This window comes from Dipteris shenzhenensis, chromosome 6 (genome assembly GCF_047967505.1).
Source record: "Dipteris shenzhenensis isolate YYH24624 ecotype China chromosome 6, Dip_SZ_1.0, whole genome shotgun sequence".
NCBI classification, from domain to species: Eukaryota; Viridiplantae; Streptophyta; class Polypodiopsida; order Gleicheniales; family Dipteridaceae; genus Dipteris; species Dipteris shenzhenensis.
In genome coordinates this window covers 38,659,077-38,686,654 of record NC_141601.1, presented here as the reverse complement: position 1 = coordinate 38,686,654, position 27,578 = coordinate 38,659,077, and the positions used below count along the sequence as shown (strand labels likewise).

The 27,578-nt window shown below is 44.9% G+C and overlaps 1 protein-coding gene and 1 pseudogene across 2 annotated transcripts in view; one reads left to right on the top strand and one right to left on the bottom strand.

The window, feature by feature from the left end:
- Positions 1 to 17,862, top strand: part of LOC147901151 (uncharacterized) — a 58,469-nt gene extending 40,607 nt beyond the window's left edge. For both annotated transcript variants that reach the window (XM_087376244.1, XM_087376243.1), the window contains exons 4-5: positions 16,881 to 17,025; positions 17,244 to 17,862. In XM_087376244.1, coding sequence (XP_087232370.1) covers positions 16,881 to 17,025; positions 17,244 to 17,615 — 517 coding nt within the window. In that variant the 3' untranslated portion in view covers positions 17,616 to 17,862. The remainder of the gene's footprint in view (positions 1 to 16,880; positions 17,026 to 17,243) is intronic.
- On the bottom strand, positions 4,374 to 5,093 carry LOC147901152 (secreted RxLR effector protein 161 pseudogene; annotated as a pseudogene).
- Positions 17,863 to 27,578: the final 9,716 nt, after the last annotated feature.

Below are 27,578 nucleotides of genomic sequence, written 5' to 3'. Positions count from 1 at the left end.
TTCTTGGCTCCCTGATCTGCCCACACGTGTGCGTCTCAGCTCCGTACTGTTCCGTACTGTTGCTGACGTCATCCATGAGCTCATGGCCTCTTCTCTTGGGTCCCTACTGCTGTCCTCTGCTCCACCTTATGCTCCTGCAGATCAGCCAGGTACCCTCCCTCCTTGGGATACCCCACCAACCATGAATGCTCCAGATCTGTCCCAGATCCACACATCCAGGTATTCTCTCTTTGGGCACATCCTGCCCTAGGTCTCCCTCCCCCACTCTCTCCTCATTTGGGGGCTTAGAGATGGGGAGGTGACCTTTCCAACAGCAAGAACGGTGTTGGAGCAGTAGGTAGATCAATGGGTGGAATAGACAGTCTCTGCAGCTCCACATAGCTGGAAAATGATCATATCTGGTCCAAAACATCAGCTTGGACTGCATCAACTGTTTTGTGGACTCTGAGGTCAGAAGCTCCCCCTCATAAGCAGGCACTGAAAGCATAACCTGTTGTGATAATACGCCAGTTTTGCAAGCTCAACAAGGATATACTTGGCATTGAGTGCATCATTTTCTCCTTAGCTTCTAGGATCAACCAACTAGCTACCATTACAACACCTTGCTGCCCTAGAAGACAGCCAAGGTCCAGCCTCTAGGGAACTCAGTCTGCAGCACACCTTCAACTCTCCTTCACCCCTAGTGTGAGGCCCAACGGAGTGGCTCCTGGCTGCTCCTGTCTGCTCCTGCTTTTGCCGAACTGTTGGATGTGAAATGAGGCCTGAGGCCTCTCCTTTTATAGGCCCTCAAGGGCCCCCTGAAGTAACTGACTGGCAGCCCCTTAGTGGCCGACCAGTCTGCTCAAAACTGACCCATTGTGGGGTCCACTGGCCGACCCAGCAGCCCTCCCCATGGGCTCACAAAACTAGGCCCCTTCAGGGCCATTTGCAGGGCCGACCTGCCACATGGCATTGCGCCACTGGCCAGGGCCCTACTGCCCTAGATTCAGGGCCTTTTGCAGGCCTCACAGCTGCCCATAGCCTCTGCCATCTGCCCCGCATCTTTCTACATGCAGGCGCCTTCCTGCTGCAGCATCCTTGCCTCCTGCCAGGCCTATACCAGCCCAGTACAGCCACGTATGCATTCCGTACCTTCTCCGTACTGAAGCGCCATCTGTCCTTGCTGGAAATCCCTCCGCAATCAGTCTGCTGCAGGTCCCTGATGTCCACATGTCTGCCCTGTACATCAGGAGCTCCACGACTTGCCAGGTACCCTTCTTGCTACCCCATGGCCACGTCTAGATAGCTGCCCACATGGCGGCCTGTGTGCTGCCCATGTGGCAACCTTTACCTTTTGTTGTGTGCTGCCCATGTAGCAGCCTGGGAGGTGACCATTCCAACAAAATGATGCCAGAGTTTCCTTCTGTAAGAGAGAGCTTTCTCCTACACATATGGATGAGGGAGATTCTATGAATACTCACCTCACAAAGCTTTAGGATTACGCAGCTCCTGCGAATGCTCCCACCCCTCCCTCGCTCCAGTCTACCCCCCCCTCGCGCTGCGCGGCCCCCTCTCCCCTCCCCCTCCTCTCTCTCCGCCGCCTCCCAGCTCGCATCCGCCCTCCGCGTCTCCTCCGTCCACCTCTCTTCCTTCTCCGCCCGCCACCCCCCCCCCTCTCCTTCCTTCTCCGCCCCTCCGTCCTCTCCCCGCCTCCCTCCCCTCGCGTTGCGCTACCACCCCCCCGCCCCCTTCCTCCCCCTCCCCGCCGTTGCGCAACGCTGCCAACCCCCCCCCCCCTTCCCATCCCTTCTCTCCTTTCTTACACCAACACGAAGCTTGCTCACAGGTATTACGGTCCCTATAGGATCATCCGCAAAGTTGGCGAGGTGGCGTATGAGTTGGAGCTACCCAAGACCTCCAAGATTCATAATGTTTTCCATGTGTCCTTGCTGAAGCCACATGTCGGACAACATGTCCAAGTCCTTCCTAAGCTACCACCTATGGATGAGGAGGGCCACATACTCTATGTTCCGGAGCGCATCATGGGTTTCAAGGATCACGTACTCCGAAACAAAGTCTACACCGAGTATCTTATCAAGTGGCAAGGACTCCCTAAAGATGAGAACTCATGGCAGCCAGAGAGCATTGTCCAAGACAACCCCTATCTCCTACCGGGCTGATTATTATTTAGTGAGTAATTCCAACCCTTCTTTAACAGAAGATGAATAGAAGTTTTCAAACCTCCAAGGTGGATAAGCTTGCACAATCTGAGCTACTTATTGCAAAGGAAAATTCTCCTTTACTGCACTTAGAACTTATCTCCAATGGAGTCAGATATTCATCCACAAGGCTCACCTTCTTTAACAGTGACTAATTCCACCCACCCCTTCTTTAACAGAAGATGGATAGAAGTTTTCAAACCTCCTAGGTGGATAAGCTTGCACAATCTGAGCTACATATTGCAAAGGAAAATTCTCCTTTACTGCTTAGAACTTCATCTCCAATGGAGTCAGATATTAAGGCTCACCTTCCCTCAATTGCAGACCTGGTAGTAAATCATCATGTACAACCCTTCTCGTGGGTTCCATCAAGTTCAGGATATGACTATGGTCCATTATGCCTTATTCACTAATTACAAATCAATTGAGCTGCCTGCCCTATTGCTTGCGCTGATGCCAAACTCTCATCATTACTGACAACTTCTGATTGCTTGTATCAGCATTGTAAGCTTGACAAGTATGTTCACAGTGCTCTGCTTGTTGATCAGTAGATAAGCCTGGCTAGCAGGGATATTGCAGCTTATGTGGCTCAGATGAACGGTGCAATTCCTTTCCCAAACCCAAATCCTTTTGATGGTCCTTCCTTCAACCAGCCTAAGTCCTGGTTTCCCTGAATCTGAAAAGCTTGCTTCACCTGCACGTGTGGTAGCAAAGTCACCTGGTCTCCTTGTACTTTGGAAGGATGCTGTTGACCAGTCAACATGCTCAAGGTGTCCTGATCTGGAAGAGCCCCGAGGGAATGCTGTATTGGACATCAAAATTGCTACTGAAAAGACAATGATGTCGTCTATGGATCTCATAGTACACAGGGCATCTGAATGCAAAGTGATCCTCAGTCTTGGTCTCGTGCATATCACATAAAGTAAAGATCCATCTCACGTGGGATGCTCTCTGTCCGTCCTGTCTCAACGCGTAGTCTATGTGAAGATACCTGAAACTGACCAATAGAGATCCTGAGTGCATGGGGAGATGAATCTGGGTGTAGGCCGAGGTTTGGTTAACCTCTCCTATGAGATCGTGAATAGTGATCTCTATAGAAGCTGAGTTTAACTCGAAGCTCAGTAGGTACTAACTAGGTCCAGTATGTGTGAAGCTGCAAGAGATCCCCTCTGACGATCTGGTTCACCTCGTGACACCTGGGCGGAATGGATGGAGCCTCAAGGCTAAACTGAAACTGTGGCAGTCTGTCCATCTGTAGTCCCAAGCCTACAAACCATCTGTGTGTCCGAGCATACCAGTTCCTCTGATACCCCTCTGCTTCCAATGCAATAGATGAAGTTAGGGCTAGCCATGGCAATCTGCGACCCTATGGAGATAAGTGACCACTTGAAAGACTACATCAAGCTGCAGAGGCATAGCCCCAAACTCTACTAGTGTGATCTGATGTGGGATCGATGGCTTGCTGTAGATCATCGAGCACTTGAAGTCTCTCTATGTAGGACTAGTCAGTCTTCGATAAGTTTGTCCTCCAAAAGAGACTACCAAACATCCCCTTGGGTAAACGAATGAGGGGTTCCCGAAAATGTGAGTGAAAGCACTGATGCTCGAGTCTGGCTAGTGCGGCATATCCCCTATTCAAATGGCTGGTTGCATCGTGAGGATCGGTCCTGCAAAAGAGTCCCCCAGGTATCTATAAGATGCAACAATCTCCTCCTAGAGCCCCATCAATGGAATTGCTCTTTGTGCATGGATACTTAGGATGCGTTGAAGATCATGAGCTTAGTTTTACCCAAGTTGACCTTCAAATCATGTGTCTTGCAAAAAGACTGGAGTGCGTTCAAATGCCACTGGAGACTCTTAACCAAGAAGGAGAGTGTTGGTGCAGAGACAAGACACACAAGGAGTAAGCAAGTGCAATAGCAATGATTGGAATGAATGATAGAGAAGATGTGACTAAAGTCACATCATATACATGGATAGGGTTGTGCTTGCTAAGCACACCCTGCAGGTCACATGGAAGTGTGCCTTCCAAGCTCGGGGGAAAAAACCTCCACTAGTTGGAGTAAAAAGTGCCCCGGGCCTACACCTAAGGTATCACCCTACACTCCCAACACATAGGTGCTAACAAACCCCCCCTGGAGTGAAGTGGTGACAATGTACAAGACAAATGTGATATCAATCACCAAAAGGAAGTAAGTTCAGAAGCTTGCGAAAGCCTTCGAACTTCTCACGAGACAATGCTTTGGTGAATATATCTGCCACATTGTCATGTGTAGGCACATAGATCATGCTGATTTCTGAGGCAAACAATCTCTCTTTGACATAATGATAATGAACCTCAATATGCTTTGTGCGTGCATGGAAGACGGGATTCTTCGCAACTGCCAAAGCAGTCTGACTGTTTGTAAAAATAGAAGTAGCAGACTCCTGTCTCATACCCAAATCAGCAAATAATTGCCTGAGCCAAATACACTCAACGGTGGTTGTGAAAGCTGCCCTGTACTCAGCTTCACAATTGGAAGTGGCCACGAAGGGTTGCTTCTTACTCAACCAAGAGATGCATGACTGCCCAAAGTAGAAGCAAAAACCTGAGGTGGACACTCTTGTGTCAAAGCATCCTGCCCAATCGGAGTCACAGAAAGCATGCAGCTGTGGATCAGGCCCCCTGGGAAAGAATAAACCAAGGTGCATAGTACCGTGCAAATAGCGGAACACCCGCTTAACAGCTTGCCAATGCTTAGTTCCTGGGCAATGCATGAATCTGCTCAATAAGGAGACCACAAACTGAATATCTGGCCGTGTATTGCACAAATAAATCAAACAGCCCACAGCCTGCTGGTACAATGTCTGATCAAAGGCATCTCCAGAATCTTCAATGCTGAATTTCATGCCAGGCTCCACAGGAGTTGCAACTGGCTTGCAATCCTGGAAAGAGAACCGTTGAAGCAACTTCTGGATATATTTAGTTTGTTTCAGAACAATACCATCATCCTGCTGTATAAACTGAATGCCCAAATAAAAATGCAAAGGGCCCAGATCACTCATCTCAAATGAGGAATGTAATTCAGCCTTGAAGGCTGCAATATCTTGCTCATTGGGGCCTGTGAGCAGCATGTCATCAACATATAAAACAATGACCAAAACAATATCCTGAGTCCTCTTAACATAGAGGGTACTCTCAGTTGGACTGTTGCGGAATCCCTGGGCAACCAAATAAGTGTGTATCTTCTCATACCAAGCTCTAGGTGCCTGCTTAAGGCCATACAGAGCTTTGCGAAGCCTGCACACCAAGTGTTCCTGACCATCCTGCACAAATCCACGAGGCTTGTAACATAAACCTCCTCATGCAAGTCTCCATGTAGGAACGCTGTTTTGATGTCCAACTGACGTACTTGCCATCCATGATGGGCTGCCATGGCAATCATGCATCTGATAGTGGTCATGCGAGAGGTAGGGGCAAAGGTTTCATCAAAATCAATACCCTTTTGCTGAGCATACCCTTTCGCAACGAGTCTTGTTTTGAAGCGGTGTACTGAACCATCAGCCTTCCGCTTAATCTTGTAAACCCACTTAGTACCAATGGCCTTTTTGCCTGGAGGCAATTCAGCCAAGTGCCATGTTTCATTTTGCATGATAGAATCATATTCTGAATGCATGGCTGCCATCCAATTACTGTCCTCTGCAGCATCCTCAAATGTCAGAGGTTTTTCTACACTGCATGTGCTCTGAAAGGCATAATCAGTAAACAACCCAGATGCATGATGAGATTTTGCACGAGTCCTCGCAGGTAAAGGAGTATGTAACCTGCTGTCCCGTAATGTTTCAATCAGCCACCTGGGCACCCGTTTGGATGACTGAATGGCTGTCGTTTGGATGACTGAATGGCTGTCATTTCCTCATCAACCGCCTGGTCAATATTTGCCTCATCCATAGGCATATGTGGTTCAGCCACAATAGGCTATTAGGTGCTGTACCGGCCTGCGTAACAGCATGGGGAATCAAACTGGAATGTTCTGAAAATGAGGGACCTTCAGTTGTCATGGGCAGCATTTGTTCAAACACATCCCTGGAGTAGACATCAGGCTGTTTTTGACAGGACAGCAATGGCTGAGTGGAATCCTCAGCAAAAATGACATCTCTGCTTGTAATAATCCTCCTGCTGGATGGATGATACAGCCGATACCCTTTGCTTTCAACACTGTACCCCACGAAAATGCATTTGAGAGCCTTATCATACGATGTTGCTGTGGCACATGTGCATAGGCCAAGCAATCAAATACTCTGAGATGAGCAACAGAAGGCTTTCTACCATGCCATGCCTCATACGGGGTGAGATTTTGTAAGGCCTTTGTGGGACATCTGTTAAGCACATAATTTGCACACATGAGAGCTTCCATCCAGAACCTGTTTGGCAAACCTTTGCCTTTGAGCATACATCTACCCATCTCCATTTCCGACCTGTTTTTCCTTTCAGCCAGCCCATTTTGCTCTGGGGTGTATGGAGTGGTACACTGATGGATGATGCCTCTCTCTGCAAGATATGCATGAAATTCCTTGGACATGTATTCCCCCCCTCGATCAGTGTGAAGTGTCCCCACTTTTTCTTAGGCATAATTCTCAGCCTGAGTAATAAAATGTCTGAATTTTGTAAACACCTCTGACTTCTCCTTCAATGGGTAGAGCCACGTGAAACGAGAGAAATCATCAATGAAAGTGACAAAATACAGATATCCCCCAATAGATGGAGTCCTCATAGGACCACAAACATCACTGTGTATAAGCTGTAATCTCCGGACAGCTCTGACAGTCCCATCTTTGGGAATCGGTGTGCGATGCATCTTCCCCAAGATACATCCCTCGCATACATGGCGAGTCGGAGTATGTATGTGTGGCATCTCGGACACCATTTCATGGTTGTGTAAACGCAGCAAACTTCTGAAATTGAGATGGCCAAATCGAGCATGCCATAATTCAGCATTTGCCAACTGTGATGGGGTGGTGGTGAATAAAGCATCATGCAAAGCACTCTCATAGTGATCAAGTCTGTAAAGACCATGGCATAAAGTTCAGAAGCCACAATTGTATCACCATCACTAATGTCATGTACGGTGCATCTGTCATCCAAAAACTTCACCATTAAGCCACCACGGGCAATGGCTGAAACTGAAAGCAAATTCTTTTTGATACCAGGCACCCATAGCACATCAAAGAGTGTAAATGCACTACCATTTGCTGCGGTAAGTACAATCTTTCCCACTCCTTACACAGGATGGGAGGAGTTGTTGGCACATGTCACCGTGCCTCCATGAGAACCAGCTGCATAAGATGTAAACAAATCCTTCTGTGAGGTAATGTGCTTGCTAGCACCACTGTCAAAATACCATACATTGGCGTCACTCACAGATAGGCATGCATCATAAACAGACGGATTGTAACTGCATAACAGTGTAGATGCCCATTCCCCATCATGGGAGGATGTATAAGTGTAATTTGCAGCCTCTTTGTTATCCGACTTGGGGACATTATCCGTCACTGCCATGCTGGCCTCTTTGCTCTTTTCCTTCTCAAGCCTCTTGCGACATTCATTAATGTAATGTCCTGGCTTCTTGCAATAGTTGCACTTCCCCTTTTTCTTGGGTTTATCACCCTCTTTTTCATACTTTCCAGATGGCTGGCCTGCATCTTTCTTGGGCTTGCTGCCCCCCTAAAACTAGGCTTACCTTTGCCTTTCTGGCTGGCAATAAAAGCCTGATGAGCCACACGCATCACGGTCCTATTATGTCTGGACTGCTCCTCTTGCAAGAGTACAGAAACAAGCTCATCGAAGGTAATTGAATTGGGATTACCCTTCATCATAAGCCGCATAGTAGTGGACACATTCTGATACGTGTCGGGGATGGCCTGCAACACTGTAGAAACCAACGAGGCATTAGGAATAATCTCATTCACAGATGCTAATTGCTCCCGTAAATCCTTTACCTTCGTGAGATAATCATCCATGGAATCACCATCAAGCATAGGAAGAGTCTCCAATTTCTTCTTCAAGTATGCCACACGAGCTTCATTCTTGACTTGGTACAAGTTTGCCAAACTTTCCCAAGCTGCCCTTGCTGTTTTGCATGACCGGATGTGAGGAATAATGCTTCTTTTAACAGATAATGCAATCAAGGCATGTGCATTGGCATCTCGGCCATCCCATCGACTCTGCTCTAGAGTAGGTGCATGTGATATCTCTGTAATCCGAGATGACTCACCCTCTGAACTGGGTGAAGGAGCGGTTGTTGGTGCATGTGGACGCAACTGAGTGCCATCCACAATGCCCCAAAAGCCTTTGGCCACAAGCACATGTCGCATCATGTGCGACGAGAGAGGATAGTTGGTGCCATCCAACTATCTTCTACAGAGAGCAATCCAAAAACATCCCTTTCTACCATTGCAATTGCACAGAATTTTCCCAAAATGCAAAAATCCCTCTGATTCTGCCCTGAATGATTGTGTACCTAAAAATAAAGAAATACCCCGAGGCACACGGGCCAAAACCACCAGCACGTCAAGCAAGATGCTACAAACCAGTAACAGGACGTGGATAGAAGGCTGCCCGCACCAAAACAGGACAGCACGAGTACTGGCTGAGTCGCAGGGCCGCACAAAAATAAGCCTCACAGGGTCAAGACGATGCTTGTGTTCACCACCTCCGGCCGCTCCTTAGAAGCAGGCCACTCCACAGTAGCACAGGGCTACCCGCACCAGATCCAGCCGCACCTCAATAGGAGCAGGCCGCACCTCAAGAACGGCAACAAGCTGCACGTCACGAACAGCAACACGGCGCAGGTCTTGGGTAGGCGCAAGTTACGTGCAACGGGGGCCTGAGCTAGTCGGTGGGCAGTACGACCACTAGGCTGGAGAGGCTGGAAGATGAAGCGTTAGCTCCACGTAGGATGATGGCAGCAGCTATCAGTAGCAACTCTCCACGAGCTAGGCGACGGCCTCCACAGGCAGGGCGACGGTGCAAGGCAGCAGTGGCTTGCACGAGCAGGGCGACGGCGCAAGGCAGCAACAGCTTGCACGAGCAGGCGTCGGCCACCATAGGCAGGTTCACGTCCACGGGCCAAAGCGGGGGCCTGCAGCAGGCTCACGTCCACGGGCTTGAGCGGGAGCCTGAGCTTGATGGACAGCACGTCCACTAGGCTGGAGCAGCTCCACGCATAGGGGCGACGGCCAGGTGTAGGTAGCAGCACTCAGCGACCAGGGCAGAGCAGATACGGCAGCAGCTCTCCACGACTAGCTCCACGGCGCAGGGCGGCAGAACACGAACAACAACAGAGTGCTCCTCTCGAACAGCAACAGGCTACTCCACGATATCAGCTACACCACGAGTAGGCGATGGGGGGATGGCGGCTGGAAGATGGTGGCTGCACGTTAGGATGTCACGTCACAGAGAATGCTCTGATACCATTTGTTGGTGCAGAGACAAGACACACAAGGAGTAAGCAAGTGCAATAGCAATGATTGGAATGAATGATAGAGAAGATGTGACTAAAGTCACATCATATACATGGATAGGGTTGTGCTTACTAAGCACACCCTGCAGGTCACATGGAAGTGTGCCTGCCAAGCTCGAGGGAAAAAACCTCCACTAGTTGGAGTAAAAAGTGCCCCGGGCCTACACCTAAGGTGTCACCCTACACTCCCAACACATAGGTGCTAACAGAGAGTAGGACCACGCCATCTGTTTATAGTAGAATCGCGATCAAGGAGCCAGCTAGGGGGGAACTTGCACTCCTTATACATGAATTACAAGAACACCTCCAAAAGCTTCAAGAGGAAAATGAGTCACTGAAATCAAGGCAGAGTCGTGATGAAGGGCTCGAGCTCACTGATACAAGGTCGATGATAATGGACAACCTTGTTTAACCCCAATCATGCTTATGATCTTCTCTGTCCACTCCATCAAAGTCTTGACTCTGCCTAATAAAGTAACGAAACGATGTCTTGACTGTATCCTAGATCAAGTAGTTGTCTAAATGGTCGGGCTGATGGTACAGTGTCAAAGGCTTTGCGAATGTCCACAAGGCAATAATAAACTCTATGATTTTGTGCTTGAGCCTCCGCAATGACAACTCTTAGTGTAAAGATGTGGTCTCGTGTAGCATGATCTGCCCGAAAGCCTACGTGCCCCATCACTTTGAATCCATCACACTTCACCTCTCGGGTAACACGAGTGTCAAGTGCTGCCGCATAAATCTTCGACATAACATGCCCAATCCGATTTCTACTGTTTCATCACGTTTCCCTAGGAGTGTACGGAATTTCCAACGCTAGGCATCTTGCCTCAGGTACCGCGATTTGCTTAAGAAGAGTCCCGCGTTGATTGTGAACTGTCCCATGGAGCCAAAGTGAATTGCGATTTCATCCAATCGGGGTTACAGTGGTATTAGAGTGCGGTTTTGCTACTTTCCTTGGTAGAAACAGTCCACAAACCTCGATAAAGATGTCCGACATGCGCATATCGGGAGACCTTGGTAAAGGCTTTTGCACGACGACGGCACTCAGTGGGCTTGCGGACAGAGGCTAAGTGCGTGGGATTGTGCAAGCAAACAGAGTTCGCATATTCGCACATATTCAGACGCCTTGTAGACGCAGGAATAGAATTCACATATTATATTATTCTGTTTTTTGGGCCATACTCCGGACTAGTGGTTGAACCATACAACCAAGAGCCACACCGACCCATACTTCATTGCGCATCGGGTCGGCTCCCGTCTTCACCCGTAAGCGTTTACCTCCTTGAAAGGAGTAGGGGCTTTGCAGATGATTGCTTTAGGCCTAGTCAAGTCGATTCGGTGGGTTAAATTCTCCATCTCCCACATCATGGTTTCGGAGCACGGGAGTTCCGCTGCCATAAGGCCCAGCTCAGCCTTTAGACAATCCAGTAAGAAGCATTCTAAGGGATCTGAAGACAACCTTAGTGAAGGATTTGTGACAGCAAAGATCAGGGAGTTTCAGTCTCTGAAGCGAAAGCCTCGATTTCAGCATCTATTTGAGGAGATGATGACCAAGCAAGTTTCAATATCACCAAAAGAAAAAGGAGATCAAGAGCTTTCTCTTACTTCTCCATCAAAAGACCTCTCTGTGCATTCATATACTTCAAGGAAGTGTTCCCAGAGTCCTACATTGTACCAAAAGCGTCATACTTCAAGAAAAAGAGGGAGGAGCTCGAAGCCTCACGGGAGATGAAGCCGAAAGCATGGAAGTAGATCTCCAAGCTCAAGCCCATCCTCTTCTAGTTCTTCTTCTTCTTCTTTTTCTTCTTCCTCTTCCTTATCTTCTTCTCTATCGTAGGGATGCTCTTGTCATAGGCGCAGAAGAAGGAGATCCAGATCTCGAAGCAGAGACTTCAAGGGAGGTGGTAAGTCGGTCAAGTTCTCTACTTTTAATGGAAAGTATGGAGCCACTCAAAATGCTTTGCAATTCATTCGTCAGTTTGATATAGCCTTCAAAACAGGGCACTATGGCGAGAAGTACGAGTTAAAGATTGTAAGTCTTCACCTGACAAACAGTGCCAGTGCTTGGTGGGGAGCTCTTCTAGTTGCGGAAGAGACTCCAAAGACATGGAAAGACTTTAAGAAGCAGTTTTGTGAGCAATTTTTGCCCAAGAATTTCTTTGATGATGTTCATACAACCTGGGAAGTGTGTGCATGGCAGTCTCTGACACCATGGAGACATATAATCAAAAATTTTGGACAGCTTATCTTCATATCACACCCTTCAAAGAAAAGACGAAGCTTAGGAAGTATCGAGTGGGATTGCTTCCCAACATAGGAACTCAAGTAAGCATTGATTAAAAGAAAATGAAGCTTCGAGATTTGATGCATTCAACTTATGTGGTTGAACTGTTAAGGGAAGACCTCGTTCACACGATGGCAGAAAAAAGGAAGGGTGTGGATACTAGCAAGAGGGTTGTGGCACCAACCCAAGTTTCACAGAGATTTCAGCCTCAGAAGCGGAGGAGCCTTTCAAAGGGAAGTCAAAGTTTACTCCAGAACAGATTGAAACCTTCCGAAAGGAGGGTAAGTGTTTTCATTGTGGAAAAAAAAGGGCATGTGGCTGCCCAGTGCCTCGAAAGGCCTGTGGGTCCAAGGGAGCAGAAAACACCAAGAGAACCGCCAAAGCTTGTGGCGGGAGGAGTCCCAGATATGTTGGGCGGAACCACAGAACCAGGAAACCAAAAACTTTGCCTCACATGGGGGTAAAGTAAGTGAGCCCCCGAATCGGCCGCCTTATCGTGTGAGCGCAGCCCAGGCTAAAGAAATTATGGCACAGCCTCGCACAGGTACAAGATTTGCTCTCCAAAGGACTTATCAAGCCCAGTTCCTCACCCCCGTGCTCTTAGTTCAAAAGAAGGATGGCTCTTATCGTATGTGTGTGGATTATAGAGCTCTTAATAAAATGACAGTCAAGAACATGTTTCCAATCCTCGCGTAGGTGATATTTTGGACAGATTGAAAGGGGCCACGATTTTCAGTCGTATTGACTTAAAAAGTGGATATCATCAGATAAGGTTCCACCCACAAGATGTCCATAAGACAGCTTTTCGGACCACTTTTGGACTTTATGAGTTTTTGGTGATGCCTTTTGGTCTTACCAATGCACCAACCACTTTCAATCGTATGATGGACAGAGTTTTCAGATCCTACAGGCACTTCCTTTGATGATATTTTGGTCTTTTCTAAGACAGGAGAAGAGCACAAAGAACACTCGGCTACTGTGTTTCAAGAACTCAGAAATCATAAGCTTTTTATTAATGCCAAAAAGAGTGAATTCTTTCTTGATGAGATTCATTATCTTGGAGACATTATTTCCAAGGAAGGGACTCAGACCAAGATCTCTGAAAAGCAAATGAAGTGGGCAAATTTTCTGTCCATGTTTCATTTTCAGATTGTTTATACTCCAGGAGCTCGGAACAGAGTTGTGGATGCTTTATCTAGAAGGCCTAAAGTGAATAATGTCACCATAGCATATCACCGGGACTTGGAGGCCATGAAAGAGCTTTATTTACAAGATCCAGATTTCGGAGAGACCATGAGAAATATTCAGTAGAGAGTATCATCCAGCCAGTATACACTGAAAGAAGGATTTCTCATGAAAGATGATCATCAATATCGCGATTTGCTTTAGAAGAGTCCCGCGTTGATTGCGAACTGTCCCACGGAACCAAAGTGAATTGTGATTTCATCTGGTCTGGGTTACATTATGTGTCTGAATAGAAATTTGAGTGGGAAAAGTACCTTCAACTAGTGGAATTTGCATACAATAACACCACGCACAACTCTACAGGAAAAGCCCCTTTTGAAGTAATATATGGGAAGGTGGTTTCACCACCTATTCTACAAACCAAGGATCAGATATTTGCTGATGACCAATATGTTCGAGACCTCGATACAACCTTCTCTTTGGTTTGGACAGCAATAGAAAGGTCAAATCAAAAGCAAAAGAAAGCTGCAGATAAGCATAGGAGGGAGATGAACCTCCAAGAAGGAGATTGGGTACTTCTTAAGTTCAAGAAAGCGAGACTTACAAAGATGAAAGGAAAAGAAAATGTCTCCTAGATACTATGGGCCATTCTGAGTTAGTGAGCCCATAAATGAAGTCGCATATCGACTAGAGCTACCAGAGACTTGGAAGATTCACAATGCTTTTCATGTGAGTGTTCTAAAGAAGTACCAAGGACCAAAACCCACAGAACCAATTCAAGAAGAGCCACCAGAGGTGAAAGAGATGGAGGAGATCCTCCAATCAGAACAAATTGTATATCACTTGGAGAAGAAAGGACCCATAGCCAAGGTTGCCCGCAGGTACCTTGTCAAGTTCAAGAACTATTTGGCACTTGATGCCAAGTGGGTAGCTGAGGAGTTCTTTTCGGAGTATTGTCAAGTTTTACAATTGTATCAAGAAGCTTTTCAGTTGAGGGCAACTAATTAGAATCCGAGGAGATGTCCCTAATGGGTACTTCTCCCAAGAAATAAGGAGAAATCTTTATTATATTGACTTCCGTCAAAGAAAGTCGACTTTGGTTAACTATAATAAGTTTTATTTACTTTGCTTTGCACTGGTAAAAGAGAACTATGGGGACACCCACAAGGGACTAGGATTAGTCCAAGAACTAGAATTAGTGCATTTGACTAACCTCTAATTTGATGAAGTGCTGGAAAATGTTGATTGAATGTGTTGGACCAAGAAGAGTGCAAAAAAGCCCAAACCAATTGCCAAAAAGTAGGCCCCACAAGAGCCAAAGCACAAGAATAAGTGGTGCCTCACTTCATGGAGGGCCCACTAGAGTCAAAAGCCCATAAAAAGTGTCCCACTGGAGAAGAGCATTTTCTTTATAGAGAAAAGAAGTTAAAGCTAGCTTTTGTAAAAAGTAGCCTATTCTAGGCTAGAAAGTAGGTTTACCTTTTGGAAAAGCACAAGCTAGGCCTAGTCTATCAAAGAAGATCCCTTGAGCTCCAGGTAGTATTGAGAATTGTACTTAGCTTCATGCTCCCTCTGTGAGCCAGTTATACAAAGTTATTCTATTGCCATAAAAACCTTTTTTTGGGGGGGGGGGGGCAGCCCTTCTTTCTAGCCCCGAGTGCTATGTTTTCTCTCTCTCCCCTCTACTCCCTCATTCTCTCCCTACAACGAATTGTTTCTTTGCTCACAGTTTAGAGTCTCGGGCTTCCAAATGGATCCCTCCTTCAAGTGCGATTTGTTCTTGAGTGCTGCAAATTGACTTCCCTTGGAGCGATTTGGTTCCTAGCCAGTCTTGGCCTTGTTCCCTTAAGTGCAAATTCCAAGGGAGGTGTGTTTTGATCGTGGGAACTGAGTTAAGGTTTCGAAGGCATTGAAGATTGAGCCAGGTGCATGGTTTGGGATCGAGAATGCACTATATTAGGGACAAGTTGTCCATCCTCATGAACCATCTTGTGTCTCGGCGAGCTGGGAAGAAACTATGTCCAACTACAACGGTGATGCTCCAGAATTTGTCTACATGATTTGATGTGGAACTACATGGTTATTGTGGAGTAGCTTTACCTTGGCCCAATCTTGAGCTTCGTTGAGATTTGGTGCCTAGAAAGTAACCCCATCATAGCATTATCAATTGTTTGCAAGATAGCATTATCAATTATTTGCAAGATATGTATTTATCTCCAAAGCTGTGGATGGCGAGATGCTTGAAGGCGAGAGTAAGGTATCATATCTAGTTAGGGATATGGATTCAAGAATTGCTAGTGTATTCCTTGCCTACAATTGGATGTTGGAGAATGAAAAACCCTATAGTTATTTGCATTGGATTACCTTGGTAATACTTTTATTTTCTATCATTTTTATTTTACACATGTATTGATACACACGTATGTGAGAGACTTTGTGTGATAGGTCTTACACTTGGTGATCACCTGCAACAGTTAGAGGATCCTCATTCTGATTACATGAATGCATACATTATCATCTAGTGGGATGACTAATTTTCTGCCCTGCGTCTTGAGCACTCTTTACTTGGATGTAGATAGCAAGAAGTATGTTCCCTCACCCAAATTGAATTATGCAAGATTTGCTATGGTCGATTGGGTGCCTCCATTGGAAAGCATCTGAACCTGCACGCTTTGCAAATTTAGGTTTAATTTGGTAATCAAGTTGGTCAGCCAAACTGGACTTCTTTACTAAGATTGGAGAACTATGTGCCAAAAGGAATTTACTTACGAATTGGCCCAGAACTAATTCATCGTGGGTATTCAGCTCACGCTTACAGCACCAGATACAAAGCTTAGAGGGATACCTACTTAGAAAGCACACTAGGAGAGCTTTGGCATCGCCTCGCCCATTCTAGAGATGGCTGTGTAGATCCTACTAGAAGAGGCGAATTTCCATGTTCTTTTAGCTCTTCCGGCAGGGCGGACTCCCAGTCAACCGCGCTAAAGACAGACATTTGGTGCAGATCCCTGATGCCCACAATGTTTCACAGCAACAAAGTCCATCCAATATTGCATTTGGGGTTGTAGAAGAAGAAGACGACGAATTTTTAAACATCAGACCACAAGCTAGGACCCTCACGGGATCATCAGACGTCAATCCCATGAGAGGCCTAGAGGATGTGGTATAGCATTTCCTTGTCCATGTACATGATGACATGGCGTGTTGACGTGGCCTTATCCACTGGGTGAGGTGCTATGTGGTTATCTCCCACGGTGGTCTAAATGTATAGGGACTCTAGATGACACTCAAACCTTTATTTTGCAATATCTCTGTATTATTTGGCAGGCATGGCAACTTGGCGCAGAATTCAAGGTTTCTGTTGTACCGCGGAGGCCAGGAGGGCATCTTTTATCAAGGAATGGAACCATGGATTATTCTTCATGCATAGTCCCACAATCCCCTTGTGGCACTTCCATTCTCTATATTGGTTGCAAGAACCTCATTTCTTTTCTGCATGATTTCTGTATGAGGTTCTCACAGAAGATGATCCTGGATTTCCGTATTTTGGTCATACTTAATAGAATTTATTTTTTTGCAGAAGGAAAGAAAGTTGTTTTGCAATTTGATTTTTTCTTCTTTTGAGCTTTGTGCCAAGTCAAATCTATTGATCTCTTCCCATCCATTCTTATGAGTAAGGGGGATTGTACCTTGTTTGAATTGCTCCAGGATTGATGGGTATGAAAAACCTTTGCAAATGGTTGTTGGTGCAGCTGAAGCCATGGCTGTGTTAACAGCTGCTCAGGAACGTGTTTCCCTTAGGCCAGTTACTCACGAGGCTTGGGGCTCAAGTCTTGCTGCCGTTGGTTGGAAGGTAAGGCTGGAAAAGATCTTGATAAAACATGATTTCCAAGTCTGGAAAAGATCTTAATACAACAAGTTGTCACTAGCAGACAAGATAACTGCTTTGTGTTTCCTCCATTTAATTGGTTTCCTTTCTTACATTGGGGGAGTGCTGTTCAGGCCAAAAGCTTATTTTCTGCTCCTGCATATAAAATTTCACATTTCTTTTGTGTTGCCTGTGATGTTCAGGTTGATAGAGTTGCCATTACCAGCCTTCAGCGTGACATTTTTTACAGTCGAGTAGTTTTATCACCAACAACAAAATCATCCATGATGCAATCTTCAATTTCAGATGGGAAAAGTGTTGATGTACGGCCTTCTGATGGCATTGCTTTGGCTTTACGATGCCATGCACCACTATTTGTTTCCAAAAAAATAGCAGAGGAAGTGAGGGCAAATATGCAGAAATCGGTTCCTGAATTACAGCTCACTCGGCCACAATTAGAAGTTCAGTGGATACTTTCACCCCTTTGGTTCACTGGGAAGAACAATACTAGAACATCAAGAAGCACTGTGGAGTCCCTGCAGTTTCTGTCTCCAGTTTTGGAGGTGAGACAATAGCAACTCTATTGGCTTCAAAATAGTGTCACTTATCAAGGATGCCTACCCCGCTGAAAAAGAAGCTGTATTTGTAAATAATTCCGTAGAGAAATTGTACATATATTCAAGAAATATTACATGCATTGTGGAATAGTCACTCAGATGTGCCCTCTGAATGTATTATACATTTTCTGCATCCTGTCTATTTTAAATTGGTGTTTTCCTTGGTTGTGTGGGATAGTACTTTCATAATAGTAAACCTTGTAAGCTGTGGCCTTTTGTAATAGTAGTAATATAGCTGTCTACTTTGATGTGGGCTACTAGTACCCTTCGTGACCCCATCACTTCTGATAGCTCTTCTGATAAGAGAACTTTGGGATACCACTTCTTAGATCAACCTTAATTCTCATTATGGATTTGCATTGCATGACCAGAATACAAAGAAGATGCCATTTGCGAAACTGAAACTAACTTTTTTCAGTACGATGCTAACTGATAATACCGATTTCTGTTTGTCCAATGAAACTTTGGCATTCTGAAATTTTTATAATGCTCTCCCTTCCCGTATTGTATCCCATTCCTTTTTCGTTGTTCCATCCTTAGTGTATGGGCTCTTCATCCCTCCCCTAATTGCTGGTTTTCCTGTCCATCCCTTTTGCTCTTCTATGTGCGGCCTCTTCCTCCCTAATTTCAAAATCCAGTTTCTCCACATAGTCTTGGATGCATAGCTCCAAATGTGTAACCCTTTGGTCCAACACATCAGTTGGACTCCCTCCCATCTGCCATTTGGACTATATAGTCGAATGGAGTGGTTTTTAATTTAGTCTTTTTACCATTTTGGAATTAATAACGTTATGTGTTGATGCTGAGTCAAACAGAACAACGACATTGTGCCCTGCAGTTTGCCCCATCCGTCTTTGTCAATTCTTTTATGGAAAAATATGAATACTCCGTTGTTGCTCGTTTAGAGAGGATATTATCAGGTGCATTCTTAAGGTTTTAGGAACAAAAATACATAAACAGTTTCTAATTCAGCCATGCGACGGCTCTTATTTTTCGAACAGCTATTCCATAAATGAGTTTGAAGGCATCCAAATACAAACCTTATTTTCTTGCCTTCTCCTTCTAATCGGAGGAGATTCTTGTGCCTTAGGGTGCAGTACCTTTTGTATTGGCTGAAGTCCTAACACTAGGAGCCACACACGAGGTATCATCCTCAATTTTCATTTCCTCCTGATTATTGCTCTCCATATTTATAGGGTTTTCCCTTTCTGATTTTGATTGGTCTACTAAAATTAAAAAACAAATTCCCTCTAAAATAAAACCAAGTGTGCTTCCGGTACACCAGGGAAACAAACTGCAATCAGAATAAATGTGATTTTAAAAAATAAAATAGCTAAGGTCTAATCAAAGCTGAATTTGAAATGGAAGAAAGGAAGGTCCCTTGTCCAAGATGACCTTGATCTACTTTGTAGACTAAATCACATATCCATCAATGATCAAGGATTCAATAAGTGTCTTATTTGGGCTCGAGCACTCCACTCTACTCGTGCAGGGGTTGACACACTCTCTACAGTATCATTTTTACTAATCCTTTGAAGATACAATGCTTCTTGTGCCATGCAATAGCTCGGATAAGTAATGCGCTTTTAATGCATGCAAGAGTTGTTTGATCTTTGAAGATACAATGCTTCTTGTGCCATGCAATAGCTCGGATAAGTGGGCTCCTAAACCCAATGCGCTTTTAATGCATGCAAGAGTTGTTTGACCCCCTTGTGCTCCTAAGGGAAGAAAACAAGAAGCAAAAGGAAAGAATTCTTCAAAACACTTGACAAATAAGGTCGTGAAGGATTCCACAAGTTCTAGACCATTTCAAATTCCAGAATCCTTTGCTTGTTTAGATTGTATGCAAAAGAGGTTGCAAGGAAGGTGTCGGGTCTTGCCTACCACATCACCCTATATCCCCTCTTGATTTTGTTCTCCATGCAAATGGCACCAATTCAAAGATATCTCAAGCCGACAAATCAAACGGACTGCAACTTTGAATCAATGAAGGTTGAGAAACCAAAAAGCACTCTAGAATTGATGTTTGGCCGATAAAGCAAACAATTGTTCGAAATTTGACGACTCATAAAAAGACTCTGAATATGAACCACAATTGGTAAAGTTCTCTTCACCGAGGCACAAATGAATCCAAAAATCAAATCCCTCCTAGTTTTTGTTCCAAGTGTTGTTGCCGTTGCACCTTTGATCTCTCTCTCTGACTCTTAGGCAAATCTAATTTTCTTTGATTGTGTCCTTGATTGGTGTTTTTGATATGTTTGCCAAAAGATCACTGATGTGTGTGGTGGTTTGACGGAAGTTGAGGTAGTGTTTGAGTTGTTTGCTTGTTAACAATGACAGTTGTCTCTTTGCACTTAGACTTCATTCACAAAATTCTATAGAGCCTATATCAACCTCACACTCGTCTTGTGCGTACTCCAACATCGCCTAAACTAACCCAACTAATGCAAATTCTAATGGAATGATGCTGCGAATATCTTGCCTATGATAACTCATTTGTTCTTTCCGGGCTTGAAGAATATTTGAACATTCCATACTATGTCCTTCCTGATTGAAATGTGCACCAAGCAAAATAAAAGTGTGATGATTTGAGCCCACAAAGCCCCATTTTAGCCAATTCACATCATTTAGTCTGAACTAATACAAAGTAGAAATAACACAACCTACTCACTACCGAGGTCGGAGAAATAGTCTCTCTCCATCCAAACCTCATGCTAATGCTCAACAAGAATCCTCTCTATCTTTTCCCAATTTAAGGCAAGAACCCCTAGACGCCCCACACAAACTTGATAACTTGTCAAGTGTCCACACATTGAATACCCTCCACCCCGCACGTTCCCCCGGTGAATACCCTCTACCCCACTCAACCTTGTACATAAGCTCCTAAACTACTTGCTCATCTTACTTTTTATCCTCTGGTGATAAAGTGATTTAGAAGATAAAGATATGAGGAAGTTGCCATTTGGGCTCCTTTAGTCAAATGTGGAGGTTCACCATTTGAAAGCACTTTCTTGAATTTGAAAATTAAAATCTACTATTGGAGAGAGACAGAGGAAGCAGTAAGAACAAAGACTAGGGGATTCTAAGGAGCTCGAAGGGGGGGGAAAGGAGGGAGAAAGTAATGATAATGGAGGGAAGAGTGACAAGGAAAACCTTATGTGAGAAGCACATCTACAAATTCGAACTAGACAGATTGTATATTCTTGGAAGTGAGGAGGATCTTCCTCAAGGTCCTATGATCTTGACTATGGAAGTTCAAACTACTTCAGGTAAGTTTTTTCTTCTTCGTCATGCACGTATTGAATCTTGCACCCAAGATGGGAGATGGCCTCATTAGCCATCGAAGAAAAAGGAATCTGATACTTCTTGGTTGCTATCAACTATCAAGGGTCGAGCAATATTACTGTTAAGCATAGATATCCCATGGCAAGAATTGATGATGTCATGAATGAATTGTATGGTGCTGTATTTTTGGCAAGATTGACCTTAAGTATGGCTGCCATCAGGTTAGAGTTCGTGCACAGGATGTCCATAAAACTATTTTAGAAGTAGATTCGCTCCCCATTTGGTCTTGCCAATGCCCTAGCTATATCATGTTGATGAATTATTTCCTAAGCTAAGTGTGGAATCGTTGATGCCTTGTGCATGGTAGTACACAGACATGGATTACTCACTCTTAAAACACTTTTTGGTTATTAGATTGGAATATTCCCATTAGGCATTGAGCTCCACGGTGGCCGTGTTTGCTACCCTAAGTTGGATAGAAGTGCGTTGGAATGTGCACAAGTTTCATAAAGAGCCTTTGTTAACTTCATGAATGTTCTTATGCTTGAGGAGCACATGTTCTTAGTGGTACACATATGCAAGAGAACACAACTTCTGTTAGGATATGGTGGTCCCTAATAGTTGGTCATAGCAAGGGGTTTGCCTTTCAATAGGCCAATTGTTGGTCTTGAGGTCTTTGATGAGCGTGATTTTGTGAGAGGTCATGCTGTGTGGATGCACTTATGAGGTGGAGACCTTTGGATTAGTATTTGAATATTGAAAGTTCTATCTACAATAGTAGAGGGGTTCCTTTTCATTTCAGCTCATAGGTTGTTGTGAGATGTGGACTCTTGAATTATAGATGATAGCTTGATATATTGGTGCTTCTCAATCCTCGTTGTTCCACCTCACAACATATGCTCATCCCCAATCTTTGCCGTTTCTTGGATCTGATTCAATAATTTATTTGATGGAAAAAACTATCACCAATAGAAGTCAAAATGTGTTTGCTATGAATGAAAATATATCTGGAATCACTTCTCCTTCACGTATCCCTTTCCTCATGCTATACCACCTCTAGCTAGTCTTTAGTCCAAATATGAGATCATCCCAAAGATTTGGCTACGTTTGTCCCTATCGGATGTATGACCTGGCCTAGAGTTTGCATAAGATAAGCTAGGGGACACATCCTCCTCAAAGATCCTCAATTGGAGAGGGTCTCATGGGAGCAATTTACATTCTCCTTTACAGTCTCAGGGATCTAGTTCAATAATTCATTTGATGGAAAAAGCTATTGATAATCCCTCATCAATACAAGTCAAAATGTGTCTCTAATATCTAGAATCACTTCTCCTTTAGGTATCCCTCTCCTCATGATATACCACCTTCAACTCTTCTTTAGTCCAAACATGAAAATTTCGCAAAGAGTTGACTTCATTCCTCCATCGTCAAATGTATGCCTAGAGTTTGCATAAGAGAATCTAGGGGGCACATGGTCTCCAATTGGAGAGGGTCCCATGGGAGCAACTTACTTTCTTCTTTAGTAGTAGGGTCTATGGTGCGAGCTAGAGTTCTCTCAACAATCTCAACTCAAAGTTTAGTTTTTCCTTCAGACATCAATGGCCTATTAAAGTGATTAGGTTCATTTTGTATTGGTAATTGGGACATGCAAAGGAGTGGCTTCACCAAAGCTTTGGGAGCCACAAGGTTTTTAGACCATAGGGTCTAGATCCACAAGGATCATATACACTTGGTTTCTTGAAGAAATCCTATAGATGGCTACATCCTTTTATAGGAAATAGTTCAGGGAAGGTCCGGTCCCCACCTTCAAGGTAAGGATAACTTGGGAGGATATTTGGGCCTGGCTCCCCAACAGTGGTCTTTTGAAGAGCATGATGAGCTTATTTGGAGGTGTCATTCACAATAAGGAGTTGCTTGAGGCCTTAGAATGGCCTTATCAATGCATAAATGCATGGCCTCTATCCCTCTTCTTAGTATCCCACTTTGACCTATCAATCAAGAGATCTTTGAGATATGATACATTCCATCTTCCCTATCTTAAGCCTCATCGAAAGTGGGTGAGTCAATCACCCTCTTGGATGCAACATAATGGGTTTTAGCCAAGGTCTGTCATAAGGATGCTTGGCCTTCCTTCCACTATTCTTCTCCAACAATCTAACTATTCAAAGCCATGGTAGTAAGTAGCATACCCTACCATCTCACAAATCACAACATCTTGAAAGCAAACATCTTATTATTTATAGGTCCTTGAATTGTGAAGATTGTATTGTTATTCCTTTTGCATACCAATCATAACACATGTCTTTATTTTGGCATCAAACTTATCTCTTTTGTCTTTTGGAGCATGTGCCATCATGCATACAACTCGATTGGGCGTGCTACGTTAGGTTTATAATAGATGACATCCTTATGTTGTGTCCCATGATCCCTTCTTTGATCAACAACACTTAAAGTCAACCTTTATTATTATTATTATTGGCTACCCTAGGGGTAGGCTTAAGTGAAGGGCCTCCCGTGTGGTGAAAGGAAAATTAAATGTTTGGTGGTTTTTAATTCGCAATTTCATGTGGCATCTCGTGGATGTGGCAATATGGTTGTCTCGGATTGCATGGGGCTCTCTAATGCATGATCTACGTTGCGCTTCCTCTACTTTCGTTTACTTCCTTTTCGCATGGAACCTTTCAATGGATCTCGTTTGGTCACACCCCTTGCGTAGTGACCTCTGTGTACGACCGTAAGAAACTGCATTTTTGTTGCATCACAATGTACATGGCAGTGGAAGAGAGCAACACATCAGACATTCTGTTTGTATTTGAAGCGGTGAGGGTGAAGAGCGCAACTCAGCAACAATTGTTAACGGATTTCCAACTGCTGAGCTTGCTCTCCTTACGACGCCACTTCTCCACTCACTCGCAGAGGCTTCCAAATTTGTGTGTTTGCTTGTAGGCGGTTCCACTGCTCTGGGTGCCTATATAAGCACAGCATGTCTTTCCGTCATCCATATCATTTTGGTTTCAGCCTTCTGCAAACTGTATATTCTGCTTGTTATTGTAGCAATGGCTTCCTATGGAGATCTTCCCACCGATTTCATGGAAAGTGATAGCAAGACCTTTGACAGGGGTATTTGTGTTTCTCAGTTTCTTATTGTGGCGCGATATCTTCCTTCCTTCCTTGTTTCACTTTATATCCTGATGAAAATTTCTCCATTGTATAGAATTGGAGAAGCTCTGTGATCCCACTTTCGTATCACCTAGTACTCATGCAAACGACGAAGACATAATCGGTACGAGTTCATGCACTTCTAACTGTGCATGTAAGCTACTTCCTTCAATTATCGTCACCTCACAAACTATTCTTGTTTCTTGCCAGGTGATGACCCTTCTGTGAAAATAAAAGAGGAGGTGGAGACCTCTGACTGCGCGATGCAAGAGCTTTAGTAACCGCGCCTCAAGATAATCCTCATCGTCCTTAGTTTGTCTTTTGTGGGAGCTGCTCGTTCAAGGGTCCCTCCTTCCGTCAACGGGCCTGAGGATAACGGAGTCGCCACAACAGAAGGTTGAAGGTGACTTCCACCCGTTTAGAGCGCGGCCACATGTAGCCCTCTAAACCGCTGATAACGGATCTGAACAGCGGTAGACCTCCAAACACATCGCAAACAGTTGTGAAACGGATCTGACCAGATGCAAAAGAGCAGTGATCAAACAATGATGGAGCAAGGGGAGCCTGGTCGAGCACACTGGTCTCGGTTTGGCAGAGAACAAGGCAGAGATGAGGAGCACATGACACCTGCCCATAAAGCTTCAAAATGGACGGTACGTTACCTTGATTTCCAGCCACAAAGTCTCAACAGAGGTATGGAGGTCCAACGGCGGGGGGTTTTGGCACCTCCATTGAGCATCCATACCGTTGTTCTTCAACAGGGTGGAGTTCAAGGCATAGTACTGTGTCAAGCGTGCACTTTTGACACCTCCAAAACCTCCGGTTTGATCTGTGTTTGGCAGGGCTTGATCTCTTCCAATTTTTTGCACGTGGCCAGATTTTGAACTCCTAAACCGTTATTATTCGTCTCTATCGCCTTGCACGTGGCCGCGCTCTTAACCTGGCCATAGGCTTACCTGCCAGGCGTCAGGGATTTCGAAATCCCTGCTGCTACGCTCCCTTATCCATTGCTCCCTGTTGCTATTGCGCTCCATCGCTCGCTGCTGCTGCGCTCCTTTATCCATCGCTCTCTACTGTTGCTGCGCTCCATTGCTCCCTGTTGCTGCGCTCCCTTATCCAGCTAGCTGCATCCAGCCTGAGGCCTCCCTACCAGGTGCGCTTGGCTGCTTGACCTCCAACGTTTGCTCCAAGGTTCGCTGGCTGCTTGACCTCCAAGGTGCGCGTTGGCTGCACCACCTCCAAGGTTCACCCTTCATTCGCTCCAAGCTTCGCTGAGCAATGGCTCCTAAGGCTCGCTGGCCCGACATCCAAGCAAAAGGAAAGCTTTTGGAGAACACGCACCTCCAACTAAGTAAGCAACTCAGCCTGCTTACCCTACTATTGGTGCCAAAATTGTAAACACTCTGCTAACCCGTTTGTTTAGTCTGAGGGAGAGATTTACTCATGAATGTAATCACGCACTCATGAATGTAATCACGCACTCTATGAATATAATCTCTTTGTCTATGTTATTCATGGGGTTTTCTTTTAAATGTCAAAAATTTTAAAATCCCCAATCTCTTTTACCTTTTGTTGGCCACTCTCTCAATGTTGCATGTAATAGCATGATGTGTGAATATAATTTTTGCGTTAAGAACTTTTTTTTTTTCCATAACAGATCACACACCCATGTGAATTTGGTGTGGAGATGTGTATGAGTTTATCTTAGCCAACAACGTCCGCCATGGCCGATAAAAATTTCAAGCGTGGAGTGAAGGATGAAGGGTGCTATTGGTTTGTTTGCTTGGTTAAAAAATGCTCACTTCAATGCAAGAAGTTTACAGCTCTGGGGATGTTTAACAACCATAGGCGAATTATACACAACATGTCTCCTATTCCACGCTTGAAGCATGGTCCGAAGATAAACAAGTATGAAAAGACAAGAAAAGTGAAGATGCATCATGTGCTTCTCGCCCGCCACCTACAACATTCTATAAAGTGCTCATTTTCGGTTGAAGAGAGGTATGCCAATTGCAGGGCTCAAGCAAAATACAGGGCAAAGCTTAGTGCTAAAAATTTATGGAAGACCTTGCCTTGCAAAGAAGGGATAGATGAAGCATAGTGGATTGAGGAGCATGTTTAAGGTATCATGGCTACCTAGGACGCTCCAGCTCGTAAGGAGAAGCATTTGTCTCAAACTTTCGAGAAGTTTCTTGGAAAGAAACAAGCCCGTTAGGCCTCTATGTCTACATCCCTTGTCCCAGAGTCAAACTATGATAACCCTTTCGTTGATGATTCCTTGGAGGAGGACTAAGTGTTGAGAGTTCATGCTCAACAGCATGTGATCATGTGTGCATAGCACCATCACGTGATCATATGTGCATAGCACTAACCTTATAGAGTGCTATAAAGGAAAGGGTTAGATCCCCTAACCCTAATCCTAAATGGGTTTGTATATATTCTAATTTTTCAACTAAATCTAGTGTACAGTTAGTCATTTGTGGTGTGCTCTCTAGCTGTGCCCTCTCTCCTCATCTCCACTCTTTTCCTCTGCCCTCGTCATATTTTGTCATGGTATCAGAGCTCCCTTGCCTCTGCCCTCTTCATATTTTATCATGGTATCAGAGCTCCCTTGCCTTCCGCTGAGGCATTGCGATCCTTGAGAGTGTGAGAGAGATTGTGAGTTCTCGAGTGTTCTTGTGAGAGTTCACTTCCATAGAGAAAATTCCGTCCATTTAAGAGAAATTTTCATCCATGAGAGAGATTGAGAGATTCTCGTTAATCTCCTTCCATTCGATTCATTGTTTCTTGAGAGATCTATTGTGAGAGAGAGTGCTCTTCTTCCTTTGTAAATTTGAGTGATAGGGAAAGAGGTAGAGACCATTGAGAGATTGGGAAAGAGAGCTTTCGAGAGAGACTAAATCTCTGAGTTGTGTGAAAGGTAGCTAGCCATAAGCTCTATTCCAATTGTGAGAGGAGGAATTCTACTCCAAGTGCAAGAGGCTCCTTTGACTTCAGTAAACAACTCATCCGGCTCCCTCATGACTTCTCCCTTTCAACCATAACGGGCTTTCAATAGTCGAGCTTCCATAATGGGCTTCCAATAGCCGCCATTGCCAGCTACACTCCACCATTCGCGGCTCCCTGCTCTAGGCGACTGTAGTGCTCGAACCTTTGAGCTTCTGCTTCTATAACAAGGTCCTCAAAGCCCAAGACGATTGATCCTCTGAGCCAGGCACCTCCATCGACAAAAGAAACAGCCACGCTTAGGCCCAAAGCAAGCGAAACTCCAACGCGCTCTACATATCCAGCATGACTCAATAGCCGAAGGCTCCAAAGCCTTTGCCGACCTCCTGCAACCGACCTCCAACGACAGTCAATAGCACCACGAGCATTACTAAACAACACCTGAGCGGCTCCAACGAGCCACAAGGCCTTGATCCTGCCATTGCTCGAGCTTAGGCTGAATGGGATAAGAAAGACAAGTATGCCTATCAC